The 25,684-nt window shown below is 33.2% G+C and overlaps 1 protein-coding gene across 1 annotated transcript in view; it reads right to left on the bottom strand.

Moving 5' to 3' along the window:
• Positions 1 to 25,684, bottom strand: part of LRRIQ1 (leucine rich repeats and IQ motif containing 1) — a 219,348-nt gene that overhangs the window by 125,836 nt on the left and 67,828 nt on the right. Inside the window, exons 15-17 of the mRNA XM_012442102.3 lie at positions 13,900 to 14,079; positions 11,248 to 11,697; positions 8,083 to 8,284 (exon numbers count right to left, since the gene is read on the bottom strand). Coding sequence (XP_012297525.2) covers positions 8,083 to 8,284; positions 11,248 to 11,697; positions 13,900 to 14,079 — 832 coding nt within the window. The remainder of the gene's footprint in view (positions 1 to 8,082; positions 8,285 to 11,247; positions 11,698 to 13,899; positions 14,080 to 25,684) is intronic.

The following is a 25,684-nucleotide window of genomic DNA, read 5'->3' on the forward strand; positions in this document are numbered from 1 at the left end:
CACTCCCTCAGAAGAATTACAATTTATTTGCTCTTGCTTATGTGTCAGGTTTCAGATTCCATTTATACATACTGAGATCTCATTCCAGGAAAACGTGCAGTAGGTTTGAGAGTCCAGGAGATGCTGTGGTATGTAGTAGATTTATTACCTAAACTATGTTTTTCTACTTTTTACTGATACATCTTTCTTTTTACCAACCTACAAAATTCTAACTCAAATTATGATTGTTATCAATATTTTCAAGAGAGGTCAAAATTATCTGTAAAGAGAAAAATATAAAAATCATATAGGATTGCCATGTAGATTAAACTAGAAAATTTAAACATGATGATAGGCATATGATTATCACATAATATGCACTCAATAAATATATTTCCCCCAACTTCATTGACACTTTACTTATAATAACTTTATTAACTTAGTTTAACAAATAAGAAAATCATGTGATATTTAACATTGTATGTTAAAAAATATAGTTGATTAATTTTAATCATGTTTACCTCTAACAATGAATTGCAATATATATAATATTCCTCTGTTTCATAAGTTTCATAAATAAATTCTAACTTCTTCAGGGAGTTTAAGGTTCTTCTAATGTAAGGAGAAAGGACGGCAATATGAGGCAAGAACTTGAACAATATTGGTTGGTTAAAAAAAAAAAAAGAGAGGACGACTTTGTGTAATGAGGAATAAAATTGAAAGTATTGATTAAGAAATTGGCCTTCCTCTTTTTAACATACTTATCGAGAACACCATCAGCTCTTTGCCTTCTTTATGATTGGCATGTCACATGGTCTGGATGACATCCATGCAAGCTACCACAGAGATAAATAACATTATTTTAATTTTACCTCTTTGATTTTTGAATTTTTAAACATTATTTTTCTTTCTCTTTCTTTTTTTTTTTTTTTTTTTGAGACAGGGTCTTGCTGTGTTACCCAGGCTGGAATGCAGTGGTACAGTCCTGGCTCACTGTAACCTTGACCTCCCAGGCTCAAGAGATCTCTCACAGCAGCCTCCTGAGTAGCTGAGACTATAGGCACACGCCACCCAGTTAATTTTTGTATTTTTTGTAGAGCCAAGGTTTTGCCATGTTGCCCAGCCTGGTATTGAACTCCTGAGCTCAAGCAATCTGTCCAACTTGGGCTGCAGAAGTGCTGAGATTACAGGTGTGTACCACTATGCCAGGCCTTAGATTTTCATATCTGGGTATTCATTCTCTCTTGGTTACTTGCTTTCTTTCAGAATGACTTCCCCCTAACATGGTAAATGGGCCAAGTGGCTTCTTCCTGCTAGGGAAGTACCCTAGTACTTCCTAGTATTCCTAGTATCCCTTCCTTCCCAATCCAGTCCTGGGAAGGTTCCAAGAATCAGGGAAACATGCTTTCTTTCTGTTACCTTTTTTCCTGAGGTCATCTTATCTTTTTTTACCTACCTTCCTCCCTTTTTAAAATATCAACATAATGATATCAAGATTAAGTGCAAACCTAGTGAAAAGAAACTAGCAAGGGCAACCTTCAATCCAGTGTTAAATGACATGAGCCAAAGGATTGATTCACTGTGGCTCACAATGACTCCTGCTCAAATCATCAGGGTCAGGGCTTCTGCAAAGCTCCACACTATAAAACGCATAGTGTGTGTGTGTGTGTGTGTGTGTGTGTGTGTGTGTGTGTGTGTGTGTTTTCTGGTGTGACAGATATCTCCCTCATGAATCTACTTAGGGTCAAGTCCCAGTCATCTCTATATAGTATCAGAAATAATGGTCATGTAAACATGTTGGTAAGTAATGTTCAGATTCTTCTTCTATTTATTTCTGACAAAGTCACATTTTTATCCTAGTCATCTATCTATGATTAGTTCATCTCTCTTTCTCACACATTGAAATCAAGTCTCTTGCCTGACAGTTCTCTCTATTGGACATACCTAACATATTTTTGTTTTCCAACTATCATCAACTCCTATCCCCCATAGCATACTATATACTTGCTCCTTGTTGAAACAGCACATGTCTCTCACCATGTTATTCCTACATTTTCTTAATATTCTAGTTCTTATGGTATTCTTGTTGTGCTGAACCTTACATCATTCTAGCAACATGAAATCCTATGTTCCTTAACTTCTACTGTCCTTTATGCCTGGAATTCCTTTCTCTTACATATCTACATTGAGTCCTACTATTTCTTAAGGTGTAGCTCATATCCTTTAAGTGGGGTAGGATAAATGTTATAACAGAGTACAAATGTATAATAATCCAACAACAATAGTTTAGCTCTTGATCACATAACAAACACTGAGAGTAAACAAACCAATGGGACAGCACTTTAATATTAGGTGACTTGAGTAGCCAGATTTTGTACTCTTCAATCTCAACAAGTATGCCCCAGAGGCTGTCTGCATTTCAGCCAAGCAGAAAAAGAAAATGAAAGGAAGGAGTGTCTGTGGAAGATTTTACGGGGTAGACCTGAAAGTGATGCACAGATCTACCATTGACATCTTTTTTCTTTTTTGCAATAAAATCTCACTGTTGCTCAGGCTGGAGTGCAGTGGTGTGATCTCAGCTCACTGCAACCTTCTTCCCCATCCAGTTCAAGCGATTCTCATATCTCAGCCTCTTGAGTAGCTTACAGGCACCCACCACCATGCCTAGTTAATTTTTTTTTTTTTCAGTAGAGATGGGGTTTCACCACGTTGGCCAGGCTGGTCTTGAGCTCTGGACCTCAAGTAATCCACTCATCTTGGCCTCTCAAAGTGCTGGGATCACAGACGTGAACCACTGCACCCAGCCTATTATTCACATTCTAATGACTAGAACTCTGAGAGCCAAAATAAATTGCAAGGAAAGCCTGGAAATCTAATCTGGCTCTATGCTAGGAAGAAGAGAAGAATGTGGTTTTGGTGAAAAGAGAGCAGGCTCTGGCACATCCTTCATGAAACCTTTCATTTCAATCCTTCTTAAGCCCAGGCTCTTTCTGCTATATCATGCTCTACTCCCTTAGAATGTTTAGGCAGTCTAAAATTTATATTTTACAATGAGTCATTTAAGAAGGTAGATGATTATTCCCAGCAGATGTGGAAATGGAGTTCACTTCAATGATTCAAAGTACTAGGATGCACAAAAGAGACATATTAAGTTAAAAAGAAAGACTGAATTATGCTTCTTTTTGTTGTTTCAAAGAACCTCAACCAAAGAACTCACAACAGAGATATCAACCACAACTAGACTATTTGATAAAGTAATGAACCTTCTCTTTGTTGAGAGAAGGGAAGCAAAAGTTGAATAGTTACTTCCTGTCAATATTGAAAAAGTATTGTTTGTCCAGTGAAGACAGGCGGGAGTTTGGATGCATGGCATCTACATTCCTTAGGTAGCAAAATAACATTTGGAGATAGTAACTGAAGTTTCTTTCTATTTTTTCTCAGACTTTCCCTGAATCCATTGCTGTCACCTCACTCCCACCCCTAGCAAGCAACTAAAACAGCTTTGCCTGTGCATTGTTCTCAGGAGGAGTACAGAATAGACTAATTAATTAAACAGAAATACTGGATACATTCATTAGAAACTCAGCAGAGGTATTTCTCTTGAAATATTATGTCTTTAATATTAAGAGCCAGGAACTTGAGAGGAAAGGTAATTTCTCTTTTTCTTAATTTTAAGGCCATTCTTCCAGTTCCTTTTCCTAAATACCTTGGAGACATCCCTGATTCCTCTATCTCTCAGGCATTTACTCTCAAGATAAAATCAACATATATTCTGTAATGTGGTATTCTTACCACCTCCTCTGCTGATACTTGGGTCCATGCCAATATTATCTCTTGCCTGGATTACTGCAATAGGCTACTAACTGATTTTGCACTTCTGCCCCTGCCCTCTTACAGTATAACTGTGACACAGAGTAAACCTGACCACGTCAATCTACTGTTCAAATTCCACCAATGTCTTTCCATATCATATAACACCTTTGACTTATAAATCCTACTCTTCTCCTTTTCATCACTATTTTGTCACAGTGGCCTGTTGCTATTTCCTAAACACTGTGGATAGGCTACTAAACCATGGCCTTCGAATCTGATGTTCCTTTGCCTGAAGTATTCTTCCCACAGATATCTAATGGCTAAGTCTCTCTCCAATGTCACATTTCCTAGTCTTACATATCCATCCTATCTAAAATGATAAACTTCCCTTTGATACTCCTATCCCACTTTTCCTGTTTTATATTTTCACCCACAGTATTTCTCATAGCTAATATATTTATTAACTGCATATTCCAACAGAATGTAAGCTAGAAAGATTTTTGTAGCAAGAAATGTTTGCAGAATGAATAAAGGGAAATGCTAAATCTTGTTTAATTACTATCATTTAACTTAGGTACAATATGATGAATTTCTACAGATCTTATTTTATTTAGTTTACATTTGCATCCTCCACCAGGAGATAAATTCCATGAAGGTAGGCATCGTATTGGATTTACATTTTATTTCCTGAGCCTAGAACAATTCCTGAGAAGCCATAGCTTCTAAAAAACACTGATGAGTAAATAAATTTTTAAAAATGAGTGTGATCAAGATGAACTTCATTTTAGAACCTGGTCTTGGAATATACTTTGTGAACTGCCTGTGGGGACCATATGGCAAAACACTGCCAGTGGCATCTAAGATTTGAGAGAAGTCCCTGGTCAAGAGAAAAGAGGAAATTGGGAACCTCAGACTTGTAGCTGTGGGCAAATAAGTTCCTCTAGCAACAAGTTAGATTGGAAAAGGTCCCAAGCCCCAGATGAGAACTAAGGCCCCAGTCAGTAACTTGCTATCAGACTGGTGAGACATTGAACAGAAAATCCATCCATGTTGCGCTCTGACTTCTGAGTTACAGAAGTTTTAAGTAATATTTTACACTGCTAAAATGAAACAAAAACCAAAATCCTGGTCTTGGTGAGATTCCGTCAAATCTATTAACTACTTGCTTTCTGAATATTTAAATGAAAGTATTTGAAAAACTTTAACAATTATTTTGGTAGATTTTCAAACACATAGAAATAGCTATCAAGGCCAAGTAAGACCTGATTTGGTTAATCAAATGTTAGCAGATGTAACAAATGACATACTTGATGAGAAGTTGTTGTTGCTGTTTTTTGAGACAAGGTCTCATTCTATACCCAGGCAAGTGTGCAGTGGTACGATCACAGCTCACTGCAACCTCAGACTTCTGAGCGCCAGCAATCCTCCTGCCTCAGCCTCCCAAGTAGCTAGAATTACAGGTGTATACCACCACATCCACATACATCTTTATATTTTTTGTAGATTTGGGGTCTCATGTTGTTGCCAGGCTGATCTCAAACTCCTAGCTTCAAACAATCCTACTGTCTTGGCCTCCCAAAGTGCTGGGATTACAGGCTTGAGCCACCACATCCAACCTTGATGAGAAGTTTTAAATATGGTTGTATGGTCCAGATTGACCCTCAGTCATGCAAATGGTATTTTGTATTTAAGAACTATTCTTCAATCCAGACACTAAGCAGAGCCACAGCAGAAGACAAGAAATAACTAAGATCAGAACATAACTTGAAGGAGATAGAGACACAAAAAACCCTTCAAAAAATCAATAAATCTAGGAGCTGGTTTTTTGAAAAGATCAACAGAATAGACCACTAGCCAGATTAATAAAATAAAAGACAGAAGAATCAAATAGATGCAATAAAAAACAATAAAGGATATATCACCACTGATTCCACAGAAACACAAACTACCATAAGAGATTACTACAAACAACTCTACACCTATAAACTAGTAAACCTGGAAGAAGTGGACAAATTCCTGGACACTCGTAACCTCCCAAGCCTAAACCAGGAAGAAGTTGAAACCCTGAATAGACTAATAACAAGGGCTGAAGTTGAGGCAGTAATTAATAGCCTACCAACCAAAAAAAGTCTAGGTCCAGAAGGGTTCACAGTCAAATTCTACCAGATATACAAAGAGGAGCTGGTACCACTTCTTCTGAAACTATTCCAAACATTCCAAAAAGAGAGAGTCCTTCCCAAATCATTTTATGAAACCAACATCATCCTGATACCAAAACCTGACAGAGACTCAACAAGAAAAGAAAACTTCAGGCCAATATGCATGATGAACTTAAATGCAAAAATCTTCAATAAAATACTGGCAAACTGATTGCAACAGCATATCAAAAAGCTTATCCATCATGATCAAGGGACTTCATCCCAGGGATGCAAGGCTGGTTCAACATACACAAGTCTATAAACGTAATCCACCACATAAACCAAAGACAAAAACCACATGATTATCTCAATAGATGCAGAGAAGGCCATTGACAAAATTCAACAGTGCTTTATGCTAAAAACTCTCAATAAACTACGTATCAATGGAACGTATCTCAAAATAGTAAAAGCTATGTATGACAAACCCACAGTCCACTGAATGGGCAAAAACTGAAGGATTCCCTTTGAAATATGGCACTAGACAAGAATGCCCTTTCTCACCACTCCTATTCAATATAGTGTTAGAAGTTCTAGCCAGAGCAATCAGGCAAGAAAAAGAAATAAAGGGTATTCAATTAGGAAAGGAGGAAGTCCAATTGTCTCTATTTGCAGATGACATGATTGTATATTTAGAAAACCCCACCGTCTCAGCCCAAAATCTCCTGAAACTGATAAGCAACTTCAGCAAAGTCTCAGGATACAAAATCAATGTGCAGAAATCACAAGCATTCCTATATACCAATAACAGACTAATAGAGAGCCAAATAAGAGCAAACTCCCATTCACAATTGCTACAAAGAGAATAAAATACCTAGATATTCAACTAATATAGGATGTAAAGGACCTCTTCAAGGAGAGCTACAAATCACTGCTCAAGGAAAAAAGAGAGGACACAAACAGATGGAAAAACATTCCATGTTCATGGTTAGGAATAATCAATATTGTGAAAATGGCCATACTGCCCAAAGTAATTTAAAAATTCAATACTATCCCCATCAAGCTACCAGTGACCTTCTTCACAGAACTGGAAAAAACCACCTTAAACTTCATATGGAATCAAAGAAAGCATTCATAGCCAAGACAATCCTAAGTAAAAAGAACAAAGCTGGAAGCATCATGCTACCTGACTTCAAACTATACTACAAGGCTACAGTAATCAAAACAGCATGGTACTGGTACTAAAACAGAGATATAGACCAATGGAACAGAACAGAGGCCTCAGAGGCAACGTCACACATCTACAACCATCTGATCTTTGACAAACCTGACAAAAACAAGCAATGGGGAAAGGATTCCCTGTTTAATAAATGGTGTTGGGAAAACTGGCTAGCCATGTGTAGAAAGCAGAAACTGGACTCCTTCCTGACACCTTACACTAAAATTAACTCCAGATGGATTAAAGACTTAAACATAAGACCTAACACCATAAAAACCCTAGAAGAAAACACAGGCAAAACCATTCAAGACAGAGGCATAGGCAAGGGCTTCATGACTAGAACACCAAAAGAATTGGCAACAAAAGCCAAAATAAACAAATGGGACCTAATCAAACTCCACAGTTTCTGCACAGCAAAAGAAACGATCATGAGAGTGAACCGGCAGCCAATAGAATGGGAAAAACATTTTGTAATCTACTCATGTGACAAAGGGCTAATATCCAGAATCTACAAAGAACTAAAACAGATTTACAAGAAAAAACAAACAAACCCATTCAAAAGTGGGTGAAGGACATGGACATATGCTTTTCAAAAGAAGACATATATGAGGCCAACAAACATATAAAAAAATGCTCATCATCACTGGTCATTAGAGAAATGCAAATCAAAACCACATTGAGATACCACCTCAGGGCAGTTAGAATGGTAAACGTTAAAAAATCTGGAGACAACAGATTCTGGAGAGGATATGGAGAAATGAAATACTTTTAAACTGTTGATGTGAGTGTAAATTAGTTCAACCATTGTGGAAGAAAAAGAAATAAATCTACATAACTGCAACCACTGAGATTTGGAGGTTATTTTTCATATAGAATAAACCATGAAAGATGACTAATACATCTTTTGTGACTATGTTACCAAGGATTGAAGTTAACCTGAATAAGAATAGCAGCCTTCTCCCTCTGTTTTTGGATATTCACAATACTTTCTCTTTTTCCTTTCTTTAAAATAGTCTGATTCTTGATGGAAGAATTTAGCAGGCTTTCTGTTGCAGTAGTATGTAGCCTCGTAGCGAAATGAATCTGTCTGCGGATGAGGTAACCACGCCAGTATGACTGGATTACCACAGCTGCCATACTATTAGGAGGAGAAAAAAACAAAACAAAACACATTTTAAATTATCTGTAAATACACAGTTATAGATAAAAGGTCCTCATGAGCAATATTTTAAACAAAGAACATATAAAGTATTATTTAAAAATAAGACCACTTCTTTTATCATTATCATAGAAGTAAAAATGGTAAGAAAATCTTCCAATTTGAAGAAAAGAAATGGGACAGTAATTGGGTATGTGAGTAAAAGGGATTTTCATTTGTTTCTTTTAAGGAGGGAGATTATTAAAGAGTTTTTGTATCGTTCTGGGGATAGTTGTCCGGAGACAAGGGGAAAAAGTGGTGAGGCAGAAGAGAGAGGACAAATATAGGAGCTAATGTTGACTTGGCAAGAGAGGGTAAAATTCTATTCATTGTGGAGAAGTAACGTTGGAGTGTAAGAGGAAGAAGGGCTTCCTTTATTGTAAGAGAAAGCACCCTATCAGGTGCTTAGGAGCTTCACTTTCTTCTCTGCCCACACACAAATAGTTAAATTACACTCTTAGAGACTCAGTAGTAAATACTTAAAATTTTTAGGTCCACAACATTTGCCAATTTCAGGCACTGAATGAATCAATGCTATGTGCTTTCCACGTCCCCCTATGTTGCCCAGCAACATTAGCAAAATTTGAATTAAAATGTACATTGATTATAAAAGTGTATTTTCAGTGCGTTTAGTAATTTAACTTGTACTAATCAGAAATTTTTTCCTTTCCCAACATAGATTATTAGAGAAATATTATAAATGTAAAGAGTGTTGTCAAAGTCCTGACTATTCCGTCTTAATCTCTTTTCAAATTCCTGACTTTGGCTTAAAAAGAGGAGAAGTAATTCTTGGCCTATCTTCATTTTCTAATGTTCCTTGAAATCATTTTCATTAATTTTATAATTGCCAAATCCAGTGAAATTTCTTCATTCCTCATACAATTTAGTTTAAGGCAAAGTGGAATGAAGTGGCGAACTCTGCTAGACATGACCATACATTTTTTTTCCCTCATAGTAATACGTTTCTGGACAGTTAGAAAGGAATTATAAAGCCATTTTCCATTGCTGTTTTGCCTTATTATCCATATTACTATCATCATCATTGTTATTGTCATCATCACCATTTTATGTAAAGTCAGTAGAAGGCTTCAGTCTGTTTTACTATGAGCAGAATACTGAAGTTAATGGCTAAAATATATGGTCTAAAATAAACTACTTGAATGTCTAATACTTTGAAAAAATATTCATGTTCCAAAAATCATTTCCTCCTCCTCCTACGGTAAACAGAACTTTGTAAATTTTGATATAGATATAATTCACATTTATTCATTTAATAATTCATTCATTACTTCATCTTTTGAAAGAAAATGGATTAGGGGATTTCAAAGTATTTTAATGGGCATTTTGAGTGACAAAGAAAAGAATCAGAAAACACATTTGCAATATGCAACTAGCAAAATTAAAAGGCTTATGGGAAAACACATCAAACCTGAGATAGTATTTTATATTTCTTTATAGACATACACAAGTTTCACTGACTATAATTGTGAATTTCTTGTAAAGTCATTGATTGCATGAATTCCTCAGCCTAATATCATCAAAATTCCCCAGGGAAAACAAAAACAAAAGGTAGACGCAGGGTATTTTCTTCAGTGACACTAATATGGACTACTTTTCACTACATTGAAAGCAGGGAAAGAAGCTGACTTTATGGTTTCCTAAATGTAGGGGGCACTCCAGTTTGAGAAAAAAAATCATCACCATCACCATTTTGGCAAAAATCATAATGTCAAAAGTGTCATTGGAATAAGAGCACATGTAAATAATAATTAGGAAACTCTTATGCAGTTGACAGTGAATCTCCTGAATCACTGAACGTTAAGATTCAGCAAGTGGGTATACATTTTTTTCCCCGTTATTCTTTGGGTCTTTAGTTTATCTACATTTTCAGTCCTTCATCCTTACTTATTGTCATCATTTGGCTATTTTATTTAGGATTAAGAAGTTCAAAATACTGTTTATATGAAATTTCAATAGGGAACATTTGAAGTGTTTGGGGCAAAGGTAATCAATTAAATAAATTAATAAAACATAAATCAGAAAATATTAAAGCCACTCTTGATAAATACTAAAAATTTACATTAGGAAATATAAGTTTTATCGTATCAAATTAATTAACCTAGCTCTCAGGAAGAAAATATTACACTTTCCCCTGATAACTTTTGAAAAATGGAAGAGTGGGAAAAGCAAGATTAGCTAGCTACTGTGATATTCTGACATCTGCCCTGCTCAGCACCAATCATTTATAGGAGAAGCTAAATCTGAGCAATTTTTCTTTTCTTAGCTTGACTCTGAGGCCAAAAGTAAAAAGAACAAGAATAAATTGACAGGCCAAAGTAAGCTAATCTTTGCTGGTTTAACAAACAATTAGCCATTAACTTTCTAGAATTATTTAATGGTTATAAGGGGTTTCCTTGATTAATCATGGAGAATATTGCCCTACCTTATAGATCTATTAATGCCAAAAATAATAGCACATACATTCAAATACTTGCAAAGATGCTCATTAAATGTTTACTAAATCAATGAGCAAATAAGTGGCAGGTACAAAGTTGTATTTTTAAAAAATGAAATTACTTGATTGCTTAGAAAATATTGTTTTTATTATTTTTAGAGTGTGGTATTTTATTTCTCCTTAAAATACATGATTTAGGAATTAGAAGGTGAAAAAAATTCACATTTACTTATTTAAATACTAATGGAAATTAAACCAGAATTTATCAAATTAATCTGCTCTGTAATTAATGATTTGTGGATCACATGAAAATATAATTAATGGAATTAGTAAAAAATATGAACGTAATTTAAATCCTTCAGCAAATTATTTGATACCATTGACTAACACAATCCATCCAAAGTGGTAAATACATATCTATAAAAGAAAAATTATTTATATATCTTACATTTTTTCACTAGGCTCAATACTTTGGTGACTCCTCAGTAGAGAATTTGTCATTACTACTTCCTTAAATGGGATTATTTTAGTGGGAATACTGCTTGCCTTGCTCTTTTCTCTCTTCTGACACACTAATTTTTCCTGATGTCTTCCTTCCATATCTTCACATGTGGAGGAGTTGCTTAATGGGGAGTGGTTGGAGCCAGAGTCCATCCATTTCTCAGGAATATCTGATGAGTCTGGATTATGTTCATGTGCACAAGAGTAGAAGACTCCATTTTGCAGTGTGCTGTCACTGTTTGTAGGGGCCAAATGACTTTTCAGGGCTTCTGATTCATCTTTCTCGGTGATATTTACAACCCCACGTTCATGTGCATGTCGGTATTTAGTACTAAGTATCATCAATTTTTTAAAATAGTGACAGAGATTTTCTGCAGTATCCAAGGTAAATGCATCCCTGAACAAATAAATGATGAGGACATTTACTAAGAATTATATCAGCAAATATTAAAACTTGTACAGGTTTTGAAAATTTCACTGTATGGCCTCAAATGAATATTACACTTCACTACAACATTCATTATAGAGTATTTCTAGTTGTTTATATAAAAATTGATCTCAATTATAATAAAATTTGAAAACATTTGTTTAGTTAATTTAGATCCATCAGTCCAGACAAAATGTCTGGAAATTTCAGGACCATTTTTATTCTAGGTATTTTTGGTACAAATGAATGAGAAAAATTTATGCTTTTACTACCATAAACATGAGAAATCATGGCTGACTAAATTTGGAGAAGTTATTTATGAAATAAAGTTTAAAGTGCTTTCTACATTGACTTTTGCTATGCAAAATATTTGTATTGGACTTTTAAACAAAGAACTTATATTATGGGAAAGTTTTTATTCCCATTTATCTTTGGAAAAATAATAAGCCATTGCAAAGAGAATTCAAGTACTTTAAAACATAAATGGCTAAAATTCTCTTGAATAATTATTGGATTTCTAGCTTTTGAGTTTTATAACTTGTATAATTAATCAAGTTTTAATGTTGGCCAGATTTGAAGTTCTCAATAACAAATGTAAAGGACTTTGCATTTGTGTGAGCCTTATTCTTGGCTACATTTTATCTTTTATTTTTGTTTTATGTTTAAAAATTTTTTGCTTATTTCTAACTTACATTTTCTGGCTATATTTAATATATTGTCATAAGTTGCCTTAATTTTTCTCTGAAAAAATACAGTATATAAAAAATAAAATGTCAATCACATCAAACAAAATGAAAGTTACAATTATTTCCAAAAATGTAGAGACAATTTGATCGTTCCTACATTCACAAAGGTAATTTAGACATTGGCATAGGCTCATCTAATATATGTTTTATATTTTGTATTTCATTCATTTTGTTGGTGAATAATGCAAAAAAACTTTTGATATTAGGATATCAAATGTTTATAATTACTTATGGAACTCACCACCACTTATGCATTAAACATAAAATATAGCCTATTTTACATATTATAAAATAAAAATTTTCTTTCTTCATATCGTCTTTCCATTTTCAATGCTAAAATAAAACTTAAGTTGCAATGAAATAAATAGTCCAAAGGACTACATTTAAAATCTCATGTTGAAATTTAGATTTTAAGGCAATGTCAAGGGTCACCTTTACATACAAAATTGTATGTTACCACACAAATACAAGTAAATATTATTTTATTTTAGATTTGCATAAAGACAAATATAAACAATCTTAGTATTTGTTACATTAAACATTACCTATAACAATTGAAATTATTTTTAACAATGTAAGACTTGTTTTTCATCTGAATGGTCTATATTCAAAAATATTTAAACAGAAAACCAACCTTTACATAAGACAAGCATGTATGAAAGTATTAATAGCAATAGTTTAAGAATATAATTTAGTATGAAAGTTAACATATTTGGAAGTGCATGTTATTTTTCCAGTTACAATGGAGAGTCATTGTAAGTGAAACAATACGGAATCATTTTCCTTTATAATTGACATTTTCTGACACAATGCAAATTTAAAAATACAGTTATAGAAAGATTATTATAATGCATTCGGAATTTGAGGTGGGGAATAGGAAGTTTTCTTTCTTCAAAATTTGATTCTGATTACTGTCAACTTCTGTCCTCTAAATGGGTGCAAGTGCTGACTGCTTTTCTGAACTGTGCTCCCATACTACCTTAATACCTAAGTATATGTACAGTATTTTAATATATAATTAATGTGCGTTGTAAAACTTGCCTCACTCTATTCTAGCTGTTTACCCAATTTTCTCTTATGTTTTTTGTGAATTATTTGGGGATAAATAGTCTTGTCCACAATAATTACTGAATAAAATTATGACTGAATAATTGAATTTTTGCTTCTTGTCTTGATATATCCACATGCTTTCATTTACTTTATCAAATATTGTAGCATTTAAATATTTGAAATCACGTTCAAAATACATATTAATATATTTAAAAAATAAAACATGATGCCCAAAGTTTTCAAAGGTAGAATATCCCCTAAACACACTGTTCTAATCCAAAAAAGTATAATTGTATTAATCAGAATACTTAAAAAATTGTATTTATAAATTACATTATTGATTTTAAATATAACAATGGGAAGATCACAATCTTACCCTTTTCTAGTTATATAATTTTCTATTAGCAAGTTGAATTCTCGAATCTGAGACTGATAAAGTACCAGGAAACCTGCTGATTCCAGTTGATTGTGTTCTTCAGCGTGTCTTTCTGAATCAGAGTTTAGCGTATCGCCATTAAGCATTCTTAGAGCAGGTAACACTTTAAGCAGAGAATATCTATTGAAAACAACAAAAAAGTTAATAATCCTGATCTTGATAAGGAGAGTATAGGTCTAAATAACCATCTGCTGATCATTTAAATAACACAGGCATAGGATATATAACTCACAAAATGTGACTGTAGAGAAAATGATAGAGTTACATTTATTTAAAAAGCATGGTATCATGTCATATACAAAGCAAGTTTTACAAGTTAGTTCTTTAACCATTTTCTTCTAAAACACAAATGAAAGATTGAAATTTGGAAATTCAGGCTGAAATTTGGAGTGTAAAAAGATGTATTATGAAAATAATAATATTAGATATACTTTTAAACAGAAGATAATGAAAATGAACTTACTAAAAGTTGTCTTTTATTTCAGAAATAGAGGTAAATTCTGACTGTTTCTCTTAGTAAAATATAGTAAGAGTCAGACTGAAACAAGAGAGGTAGGATATTACCCTCTGTATCATGACCTGGAACATTTAAAATTATATTTTCTCCTAAATCTTGCCAAGGATTATAATGGAAAAAAATCTTCAAAGTATGTGCAAAAGTCTATATCAATTTTTGATGGTGTGCACCTGTAGTCCCAGCTACTCAGGAGGCTGAGGCAGGAGAATCACTTGAACCAAGGAGGTGAATGTTGCAGTGAGCTGAGATCGCACCACTGCACTCCAGCCTGGCGACAGGGTGAGACTCCATCTTAAAAACAAACAAACAAAAAACACCAAAAAACCAACCTAAAAAAAAGACTAATACTGTGAAAAAGCCATATCAGACAGCAAGAGCTTTCCATCAAGCTCAGCCATTTAGAAATACTAGCCATAACCCTTCTCAAGGAGACTGTAGGTCTCTTTTCACCAGGCTGCTGATGGTTATAGAAGCAAAGTGAACTTCAATAAAGTTAATCCCCTAGTTAAAACCAACAGTTCCTATGGGGAAACTATAAACCTCTGATGAGAGATATCAAAGAGAAACTAAATAAATAAAGAGATGTCTGAATGGGGAGTTCATGGATAGGAAGACTCAATATTGTCAAGATGTAAGTTCTTCCCATATTGATCTACAGATTAAACTCGCCCCCAATCAAAATTCTAGCAAGGTATTTTGTGCATATCAACAAAGTGTTTCTAAAATTTATATAGAAGGCAAAGAGCCAAAATAGCCAACTCAATATTGAAGGAAAACAATAGTTAGAAGACTGACAGTAACTGACTTCAAGACTAAATATGAAGCAATAGTAATAAATACAGTATAGTATTGGTGAAAGAATAGTCAGATCAATGGAACAGAATAGAACACCCAGAAATAGACCCACACAAATATAGCTAACTGATCTTTAACAAAGGAGCAATGGCAGTACAATAGAGAAAGACAGTCTTTTCAACAAATGGCACTGGAACAACTCAACACCTACATGAGTAAGCATGAAGCTAGAAAAACTACACCTTTCACAAAACATTAACTCAAAAGGAATCAAATCGAAGACCTAAGTGTAAAATATAGAATATTAAAACTCCTAGAATATAACAAAAGAAAATCTAGAAGACCTTTGGTAGGGTGATTACTTTTTAGAGAAAAAGCAAACTGTGTGTCAGTGTGCAGGAAGGAGGGTTCAAAAATCACTAAAGATACAATCAAGGAAAGAAATACTCCTTTTGATTTCATTAAAATTAAAAATTTCTACTATATGGAAAACAATCTCAAGAGAACAAGAAGACAACCTACAGACTTGAGAAAACATTTCAAAAGACATATCTGATTAAGAACTGTTATCCAATCTATCAAAGAACAAAACTCAATAATCAGAAAATACATAAACTAATTTACAAATGGGCAAGAGATCTCAACAGACACCTTACTAAAGAAGATATACAGATGACAAGCCAGCATATAAGTAAGGAGATGCTCAACATGATATTCATTAGAATATTGGAAATTAAAATAACAATGAGACAATGTGATACCAATATATACCTATTAGAATGATTCAAATCCAGAAATATTGACAATACTGAATGCTGGTGAAGATAAAGAGCAAGAGAAATTCACATTCATTGCTGGTGGGAATGTAAAATGGTACAGCCACTTTGGAAGAAAATTTGACAATTTCCTATAAAACTAATTAAATATTACCAAATGACCCAGAAATAACATTCCTTGGCATTTATTCAAATGAATTGAAAACATACATTCACACAAAAATCTGTAAACAGATGTTTATAGTAGCTTTCTTCATAATTGCTAAAACTTAGAAGCAATCAATATGTCATTCAGTAGGTGGACAGACAATAAAATAAACTGTGATACAAATGGAAAATAGGATATTATTCAGTGTTAAAGGGAAATGAACTATGAAGCCATGAGAAGAAGTAGAAAAAAGTTAAGTGCATATTATTAAGTGAAAGAAGTCATATGAAAAAATGCATATACTATATTATTCCAATTTAATGATATTGTAGAAAAGGCAAAACTATTTAAAAAGTAAGACTACTAGCTGTCATGGGTTCGTGGGAGGCAGAGATTAATAGGCAAAGCACAGATTTTAGAGCAGTGAAACTATAGTTTATCATACTACAACAGTGGATACATGTAATTATACATTTGTCAAAATTTATAGAATATAAAACACCAAGAGTCAACCCTAATGTAAACTATGGACATTGAGTGACAATGTCAACAGATTCACTGATGGTAACAAATACACCTCTCTGGTGAAGAATGTTGATAGCAGGGAAGGTTGTGCATATATGGCAAGGAGGTATGTGGGAACTTTGTACTTTCTGCTCAGTTTTGCTGCTACCCTATGACTAATCTAAAATAAATTTTATTAATTAAAAAAAGAAATTAATAGTTTCTAAACATTAAATGACAAGGTGAGATTATTAAAATGTTAAGATTTAAGAAATAAAACTTCAGGCACATCTCTACCTAGACTGTATAGTCTGAGATGTAATATTCATTTATACAAACAGTTGTGAAATATAATTTTAGCATGTGTATATATATTACAAAAGAAGTTACCTATGAAGACAAAAATGCCTAGGAACAACAAAAGTAATTATGTATCTCTGTGTATAGTTATAATCTTGGTAGTCTGGGTAGTAATATTAAATAAAAAATAATCACAAGAGATAAATATGTTTTCCTCAATAAAAGAAAAAAAACACTAGTTTTTCATGTACTGAGAATAGAAATAGCTCCCAACCCTCACTCCGCTCGCTCCCATGAAAGAAAACCAAAACTTTTTCTTATCAATATTTAAATAAGGGAAGAGGAAAAGCAATTGGATTTGTTTCTTCAAGGTAATTATCAGATACAATATTATGAAGCAGATAAAAAGCTTGATGGTTTGCTAATAAATAGTTTGATCAAGGTAAGAAAATATGAGTCCATATATTTTGAATTTGTTTAGTAGTCTTGAAGCTATCAATGTTTACCAAATAATAAACTACCATATTCACCAGGAATAAATAAATAACATACATTGTGTTTCTCATTGTATTAAGACATGGTTCAAAGGCAAAATGTTATATTAAGATAACAGCTATTCATCACAGGGGTTATAAGATAGTCAGCAATAATCATCAGGGATAATCTTTGACCAGGGCTCTCTCCAAAACAAAGAAAATTTACTTTCTGAAAATAAAATTATTAATGATCAAAAATAAATGAAGAAATCAGCTATCTGTATCCCACCTTACCAACTTGTTTATTACTAATGAAGCTACATTGTATTCTAAATCTCCATAAAAGTACTCATGCAAGTTTTTTTAAAGGCATGACTGCAATATCAAAATAACTTATTTGGTTATGATTACAAAATGTCAGGTATGAAATAATGATGTTTTAAAGATGTAATGATAAAGGGTACTGGCAGTAAAGAATGCGTCTCTTCAGCCAGTATCAAAAGAAGATACTCTGATTCTGTTGCTGGACATTTTTCAAGATTCAGTTTCCTAAATTTGAAGACTAAACATAAAGCTTCAACAACTTGCTGGAAATAGCCCATGAGAATAACCAACAGTTAATATTCTAACTCTTTGGATGTCAACCAGATTTTTGTCTGACACCTTGATCTCTAGAGTGGACCTGACTGAATGAACATGAAAGAAGGAGGTCTGCTAATGTCATGTTCCAGTCTTTGAAACAGATTATTTCTTACAAGGAAAATTAATAAAGCAGATTTTATTTTTTAAGTTGTATCTTTTAGGAGTTATATAAAGCAGACTTTTTCTTCTCCTATAGTATAATAATTTCTAGCTAAACAGTAACAGTAAGCTGTTGAAACTTCCATACTTTTCACCAGGAAAAGTGATCCTGGATCCACAGTGGTAGTGCAAATGCAATAACACCTGTGAGACCCTTTTGAGTAGCCGCCTTTCAGGTCTCATTCTGGCTGAACGAGGAGACACCATCAAAGCAAGAAAATACTCAGGCTGCTACCATGATAATCCCAAGGTCTAGCAAACTAATTCTTATTCACTCTCTAAATCTCTTGAGACAGAAATTCAAGGCTAGATCCTTACAGTGTGCCTCCAGCACTGCAGGACAGTTTTTCTGAAATGACTGTCTATGAACTACTGTATCAATGGCACCTGGGATGTTCTGAAAAATGCAGTCTTTCCACATGCACACAAATGTTCGTTGCAGCACTACTCACAATAGCAAAGACATGAAATCAATATAAATGACTATCAATGATAGATTGGATAAAGAAACTTACCAGAAAGATGTGGAAGTAATATGACTGGACAAAGAAAATGTGGTACATATACACCATGGAATATATGTAGCCTTAAAAAAATGACATCATTTCTTTTGTGGGAACATGGATGAAGTTGGAGGCTATTATCCTTAGCAATCTAAGGCAGAAACCAAATACTCCATGTTCTCACTTATAAGTGGGAGCTAAATGATAAGAACTTATGAATGCAAAGAAGAAAACAACAGACACTGGGGTCCACTTGAGCCAGGAGTGTGGGAGGAGGGAGAGGAGCAGAAAAGATAACTATTGGGTACTGGGCTTAATACCTGGGTGAGAAAATAATATGTACAACAAACCCCCATGACATTATTTACCCATGTAACAATTCTTCACATATGCTCCCAAACCTAAAATAAAACAAAGAAAAAAAGAAAAACGCAGTCTTTGATCGTATGAAATAACCCTGCTGATAGGTTGGAGTAAGCTGTAATTTTAAAATATAGCCTTCTTTATGCACACTAAAGAATAAGAACCACTGCATTAGGAAGAAAACAGACTGTCACATGTTATGTTGAAATCAGAGATGCTCCGATTTAAATTGGAAACTTAAATGAAAAATCTGCAGTTCTAATCATTTGAACACTGTTTTAAATGTTCAAGAAAAAAAGCTTAGTTGCAAGCTTGTACAATACTTTACACACTTTATATATCAATGATATCAGAAGAATTTGCTAAGTACAATAAGAAATATTGTGGCACAGCACAGTGGCTGTTATATTACAATAATTTGTTCACTGGTTAATATTGTTCACTTATAATATTAATATTATAAGCTCCCACTTATAAGTGAGAACATGGAGTATTGGTTTCTGCCTTAGATTGCTGAGGATAATAGCCTCCAGCTTCATCCATGTTCCCACAAAAAAAAATGATGTCATTGTTTTCATTAAGGCTGCATATATTCCACGGTGTATATGTACTACATTTTCTTTGTCCAGTTATATTACTTCCACATCTTTCTGGTAAGTTTCTTTATCCAATCTATCATTGATAGTCATTTATATTGATTTCATGTCTTTGCTATTGTGAGTAGTGCTGCAATGAACATTTGTTTTACATAAAGAGTATGAATGTGTCTTGTGTGTCTTATTTGAAATGTGCACACATTTCAAATAAGACACACAAGACACATTCATACTCTTTATGTAAAACAGTGCATATTTATGTAAATGTATATTGAGCATTCATACTCTTTATGTAAAATGGTGTACATTTCAAATACATAGAGACACTGGGCTTCTATGCAGAATAATTAATGACAGAATGAAGAGCCATTTTAACAAAATAATCTAATATAAGAATTTGTTTCATCAGAAAAATGAACAGATAAATATATTTTACTACAAGCATATTTTATTTAATAAAACAAATATTTTATACTCCCAAAAACAAACACAATAAAAATAAATACATTCAAAGATAATATGGAACTATAGGTTTGTTTCTAGTTGTTGCAGCTGTTACTACTCAATAGTTGTTCAGATGGAAACTGATACCAGATCAGCAAGGAAAAAAGTAACAACTTTACCATGAAATACTATATTTTGGACACAAATACTGATATAAATATTACATACAATATTTCAGGTCTGGGGAACAATTCTAGACAGTGTGAATCAACAGAGCTTGAGTTTTTACATAAGGTATATTTTGATATTATGTTCACCACCTTTACATAAAAAGTTCCCAAATGATTTAGCATTTGGAATTCTTTTGAATGTATATATTTAGCTTGCTTGGATCTTTGAGACTATAACAATATCTTGAAATTTGTGATTTATACAATCGATATTGAGATTGGAGTTGGTGTTTTATTTTAAATATTTTCTTCATGTTATTTACTTATTAAAGGACAATCCTCAGAACTGCATAATAGAGCAGCACATGGATTGGCCTCAAGTTCTAAAAGCAGACTTCTAAGAGTCTGTGATGAATATATTAGAAAGTGCTATCACCAGTTGATAAATGTTGGAAATGAAGTATAAGACTACCGTGAGATCTCAACATTAGTTTTTCCAGCTGGGCTCCTCCTAATCAAGGGTTCAACCAATATTTCATTTGGTGAAAACTTCCTGGTGAATATTCTACCACTTAAGAAGCTCTATTAATCATTAGTGAATGAAAGAAATTCCCAAAGGAGATTTCAAACTGAGTCTATGGATTAAGTTTTAAAAAGAGATTTTTTAGTACATCAGCTTTGTCCCTGTTATCACTGGCTAGACATGAAAGTAAGAAGACAATTGGGAAAATTTATAACTAATCCTTTTGTTGGTATCAAGGGGTTACGTAAAGTTCATTGGAACACACTGCTTAAAGTTTGAGTTGATCCTTTGATTAATAAATCCATTTCTTATAGATTTCCAGATTTAAAACACTTTAGATAAATGAATTTCTTAAATAAAGTATAGGCCAACTGATCTAAATGAAATTTGACAACCAACATTCTTAAGTGAGAATTACTGTAGTACAGAAAAGTTCATTTAAACATAGAAATTATAATAGCCAAATAATTTTTCATACCTATAATATAAATACTATTTTCTTACATTATTATTTCTCATTAAATATTTTCTGTAAAACTCTAAAGTACATAAACTTAGCAAAAGCAGTAAAATGTGAATATTTAACTTTACAAATTTGTAATAAAATATGTCAAGGTATTTTCCCACAAGCATATTTTATTCAATAAAATAAGTGTTCATGCTTCATGCAAACAAAATGATAAAAAAGATACATTGAAAGATTATTTGAGACATTAAATTTGTTTCTGGTTGTCGAAACTGGCAATGTGACAGCTGTTTGGATGGAAAATGACACCAAATCAGCAAGATAATTCATGTCCTTTTTGCTCAACACCTAACAAAAAAAATCATGGCCCGTAAAGGGCTTGCTCTGAATGGGAAAAGCTAATAATTTTTATTTTTCATCTAGACTTGGCCCATGTAATTACTAGGAAAAAAATCCACCTAAAAACAACTCATCTGATATTTTCTTTATAAATAATATCACCTGCCAAGCAGTGCCTTTTAAATGTAATCATATTCTTGATTTTGTATAAGAAGTTTCACTTTAAGATCTAGCTCCTAAAAATTAGGATCAAAAACTTGGAGATTAGGAGTACTTTAAACCCAATTTAAAAGAAGCATAGCCCCAGAACTTGAGCCACTACAGGTAAGTGGAAATATTGCTTCTATTTCAGATAAGGGGATCCTACGCCCAGCTCCTGAAAGGTCTAGAATTACATACAAGGGACTATGCTGGTACTAGGTAACCAGAAGGAAAAATAATAAACAATTTTTTTTCTATTAGGGATATAATATTTCAGTTGGCTGTTTTAGATTATATCATTTTGAAAATTAATGAATATAAATGAAATTTCTCAATTTAACAGATCTCAGTGAAGTGCTACCACACACACCTGAAATGGACAAACTAAGTGCAGTCTACACAATTCAGTACTGCAGATCAAGCTGTTAAACTCTCTGTGTAAAGGAATACGTGTCCTTTAAAAAATAAAGGAAATATACTCCTTTGCACCCTCCAGAATTTGTTTCCAAGATCTGAATGGTAGTTCTATCATCACCAATTATGTTTCCTTCTGTTATTTTTAAAATCCTGTTCTTGCATTCAACAAAAGTTAAGGAAACTGGTCTGAAAATTTGTATTCAAGGTGCTGCAAATGTCTCCAGATTGAGAATTGACCATATACATCCAAAGGGCACATGATAAAGATTAATGTACAATGCTAGTAAGGAAAAGTGATTGATATCCTTTCCCCAAGAAATGAAGAGAGCTATCTATCTCTGAGTAAACAAAATGTCAACTTGCTAAAGCAAAAAGGCAAGAGGGAAGCCATAAGCTTATTATAAATTGGATAAGAAGAAAAGCCATCTGGACATTTAGGAGGACAGGGATTTTGTGCCCTAACGATAGCCTGTGTGCTAGTTAGTAAGTTAAAAGATCTTATTTATAAGAGAACGAGAGAGGAAGAGTATGTTCTCATTACATGAGTCCTACTAAGGTATTTTTAATTGCCTCCCTGAAATCACACCTGAATGAGTAAAATATTAGAAACGTCCCTAAAATAACCCATGCCTTGAGGCAGTGACGAATTTTCTCTGGTAGAAATAAGAAGTGCCTGGGACAATGCCAGAAATATATACATAACTAAAAATGTAGACTGCCATTTTTATAACTACAGAATCCCCACTACCCAAAGAGATTATTTCAGAACATAAAATTCTTCTTGTTTTGTCTTTCAGAAGCAAAACTCTTAAAAAGTAAAAGAAAGCCATGAGAAAAAAATAGTATATGTTTAGTATGACTTGGAAAACAATATATATTCCAAGTTAAAAAATATTTCTTATGCTGTTAATATAAAAACAGAATCTAAAAATAGAAATAGTCTATACATTAACTTTAATATTAATTGAAAATATTAATATTGACTTTTAAAACTGTGTGTAAATAAAAGAGTAGAAATAATATCAAGGATATAACCCTATAAAAATAATTTTAAGAGAAAACAGATCCAAAGCTAAGAAACTGTAGTCCAGCTATTCAGGAAATGATAAACTATACAAGATTGAAGTATTTTCTATCCAAGGATATAATAAAATGAACAATATTTATTTAATCTTTCCATCTCTGGAAAATTTTATACTTTAGATGTTTTTAGGAATTATTTTTTAGATATTTTGACATTTTTTAGAAAACTGTGCATGCAAACATGCTGTATCTAATGTATGCTAATTAATCTCTGCACCTCAATTTTTATATATTATCAAAATTTAAAAATTGAAAGAGTATGTGTGTGTGTATATATATATGTATGTCTAATACCATATACATATATATGGTACATATGTTCCCTTCCCGTGCCATTCTGGAAGAATCTATACAACAATTTGGGGCAATTTCCACTACTGAATTTTAGTCCTTTATAATCCCTGAACTCTAATAAATAAATTTGGTCACTTGTTTCCTAATTTCTTATCAGTTTGTCTTCCCCAAATGCTTATTCTGGATGATGCCAGAAATATATTCAGAACTAAACATATAATCTACCATTTTTATGACCACACATATATTCAAATTTTTTCTACAGTTCATTGAAAGAACAATAGCTAATATTTTCTTAGTGTGCCAGGTGACAGACACTCTATAACATGTTTTCATGTGGTAGCATATTTAGCCTTCACCCAGACTGCTAGTGTTGGCTGATATTCTTGTTCTTTACCTTTTCTAGGCTCTCTTGCGGTAGGTTTGGTGATATGACTAGTTACATAAATGAAACTAGTCAACTGAATGGAATATGAGTGAAGTGATCACTGCCACTTCTGAAAGCCGAGTGGTTATATGTCAGTAGTACCTTTCCTATGGTCCCTTTCTCTCTCTCCTACCACAATCCACTAGCTTAAAAAAGCCAGGTGACACTGAAATCATATGACACAGGTCTACAAAATGGAAGCAGCCTGAGTTTCTGAGTTCGCCTACATTATACAGATTGAACCCACATCAAATGGAATGTAACCAAGAAATAATCTTGTATTGAACCACATAGATTTCTGGGTTATTTGTTGTGAAGCCTAACCTATATTACCCTATGAGATAAGTACTATTCAAATCATAAAGTATTGAGGCTTTTGTGATACTTATCTAAAATGAGAATGACAATTACAGAACCCAACTTGCTGTGAAATAAAGTAATATATAGAGAGAATACTTGGTCTATTCTCTGACATACTGTAAGTACTTGATTTCTCATCTCCCTCCAGTGGTATTTACCAGTATACTCACTTTACATTTGAATCAACTAGCTTCAAACAGAGCTTAACTACATATCTCACCTTCCTTACTTTTTTTTTGGATATTCCTCCACCAGAATTATTTTTATTATTTCTTTATGATTTTAAATCTTAGCAAACTTTTGAGGTTTAATTAAAAATGTGCCCCTTTAACCAAGGCAGTTTCTCCTGGTCACACTAAACTGAGGTGATTTTTCCAAATTTCTAAAGCTTATGTGTTGCCTACAATAATCACTTGACACCAGTGTTTTATTAGGTACAAAAAATCTAAGAGTTAAATGTGTAGATTTTGAAGCCAGACTGCATCAGTTAGATTTCCTAGTTCCTCTACTTGATAGCTTTGTAACCTTCATCATTATTTAGCCTTTATGTGACTCAGTTTTCTCAACTATAAAATGGGATGCAGGGTTACATACACATTGATTAGGCATATTGTGTAGATTAAATGAGAACAGTGTTGAGCATAGAGTGAATGCTATGTTAGTGTATTTGATCATTATTATTTTTCATGGTTATCAATTCTATCATATATTTTGTATCCCTAACATGATTAGAAAAATGACTTGAAATTATGGGTTACATTAAATTTCATTCAAAATGTCCAATATGTTAGGACACTACACACAGGAGTTCACTACATACTTGGTGACTGAATAAGAATCTATGTATACTCTGGCTAATATGGTAATGGGAAATAGTAAATTTTTGTTAGCTTACGAAGTTCTAGGAATTGTTCTAAATAAATTATGTGGATTATACCATTCAGTTCTCATAACCACCCCATGAGATGATCATCCTCATTTTACTACTGAGGATTCAGAGACATAAAAATGTTAAATCAGAACTGGGCATGATGGCACACATCTGTTATCCCTGCTACTCAGGATGCTTTGGTCAAGGAAATGCTTAAGCCCAGGAGTTCAAGGATAACCTGGGCAACACAGAAAGACCCCATATCTAAAAAAGAAAATTATGTTACTTGTCCAGGATCATACAGTATGGGGTAGGGGTAGAATATCCTTGTTTTAAAATGGCGATTTTCAA

This window comes from Aotus nancymaae, unplaced genomic scaffold (assembly GCF_030222135.1).
Source record: "Aotus nancymaae isolate 86718 unplaced genomic scaffold, 86718_ANA_hifiasm-v0.15.2.pri h1tg000016l, whole genome shotgun sequence".
Taxonomy (NCBI): domain Eukaryota; kingdom Metazoa; phylum Chordata; class Mammalia; order Primates; family Aotidae; genus Aotus; species Aotus nancymaae.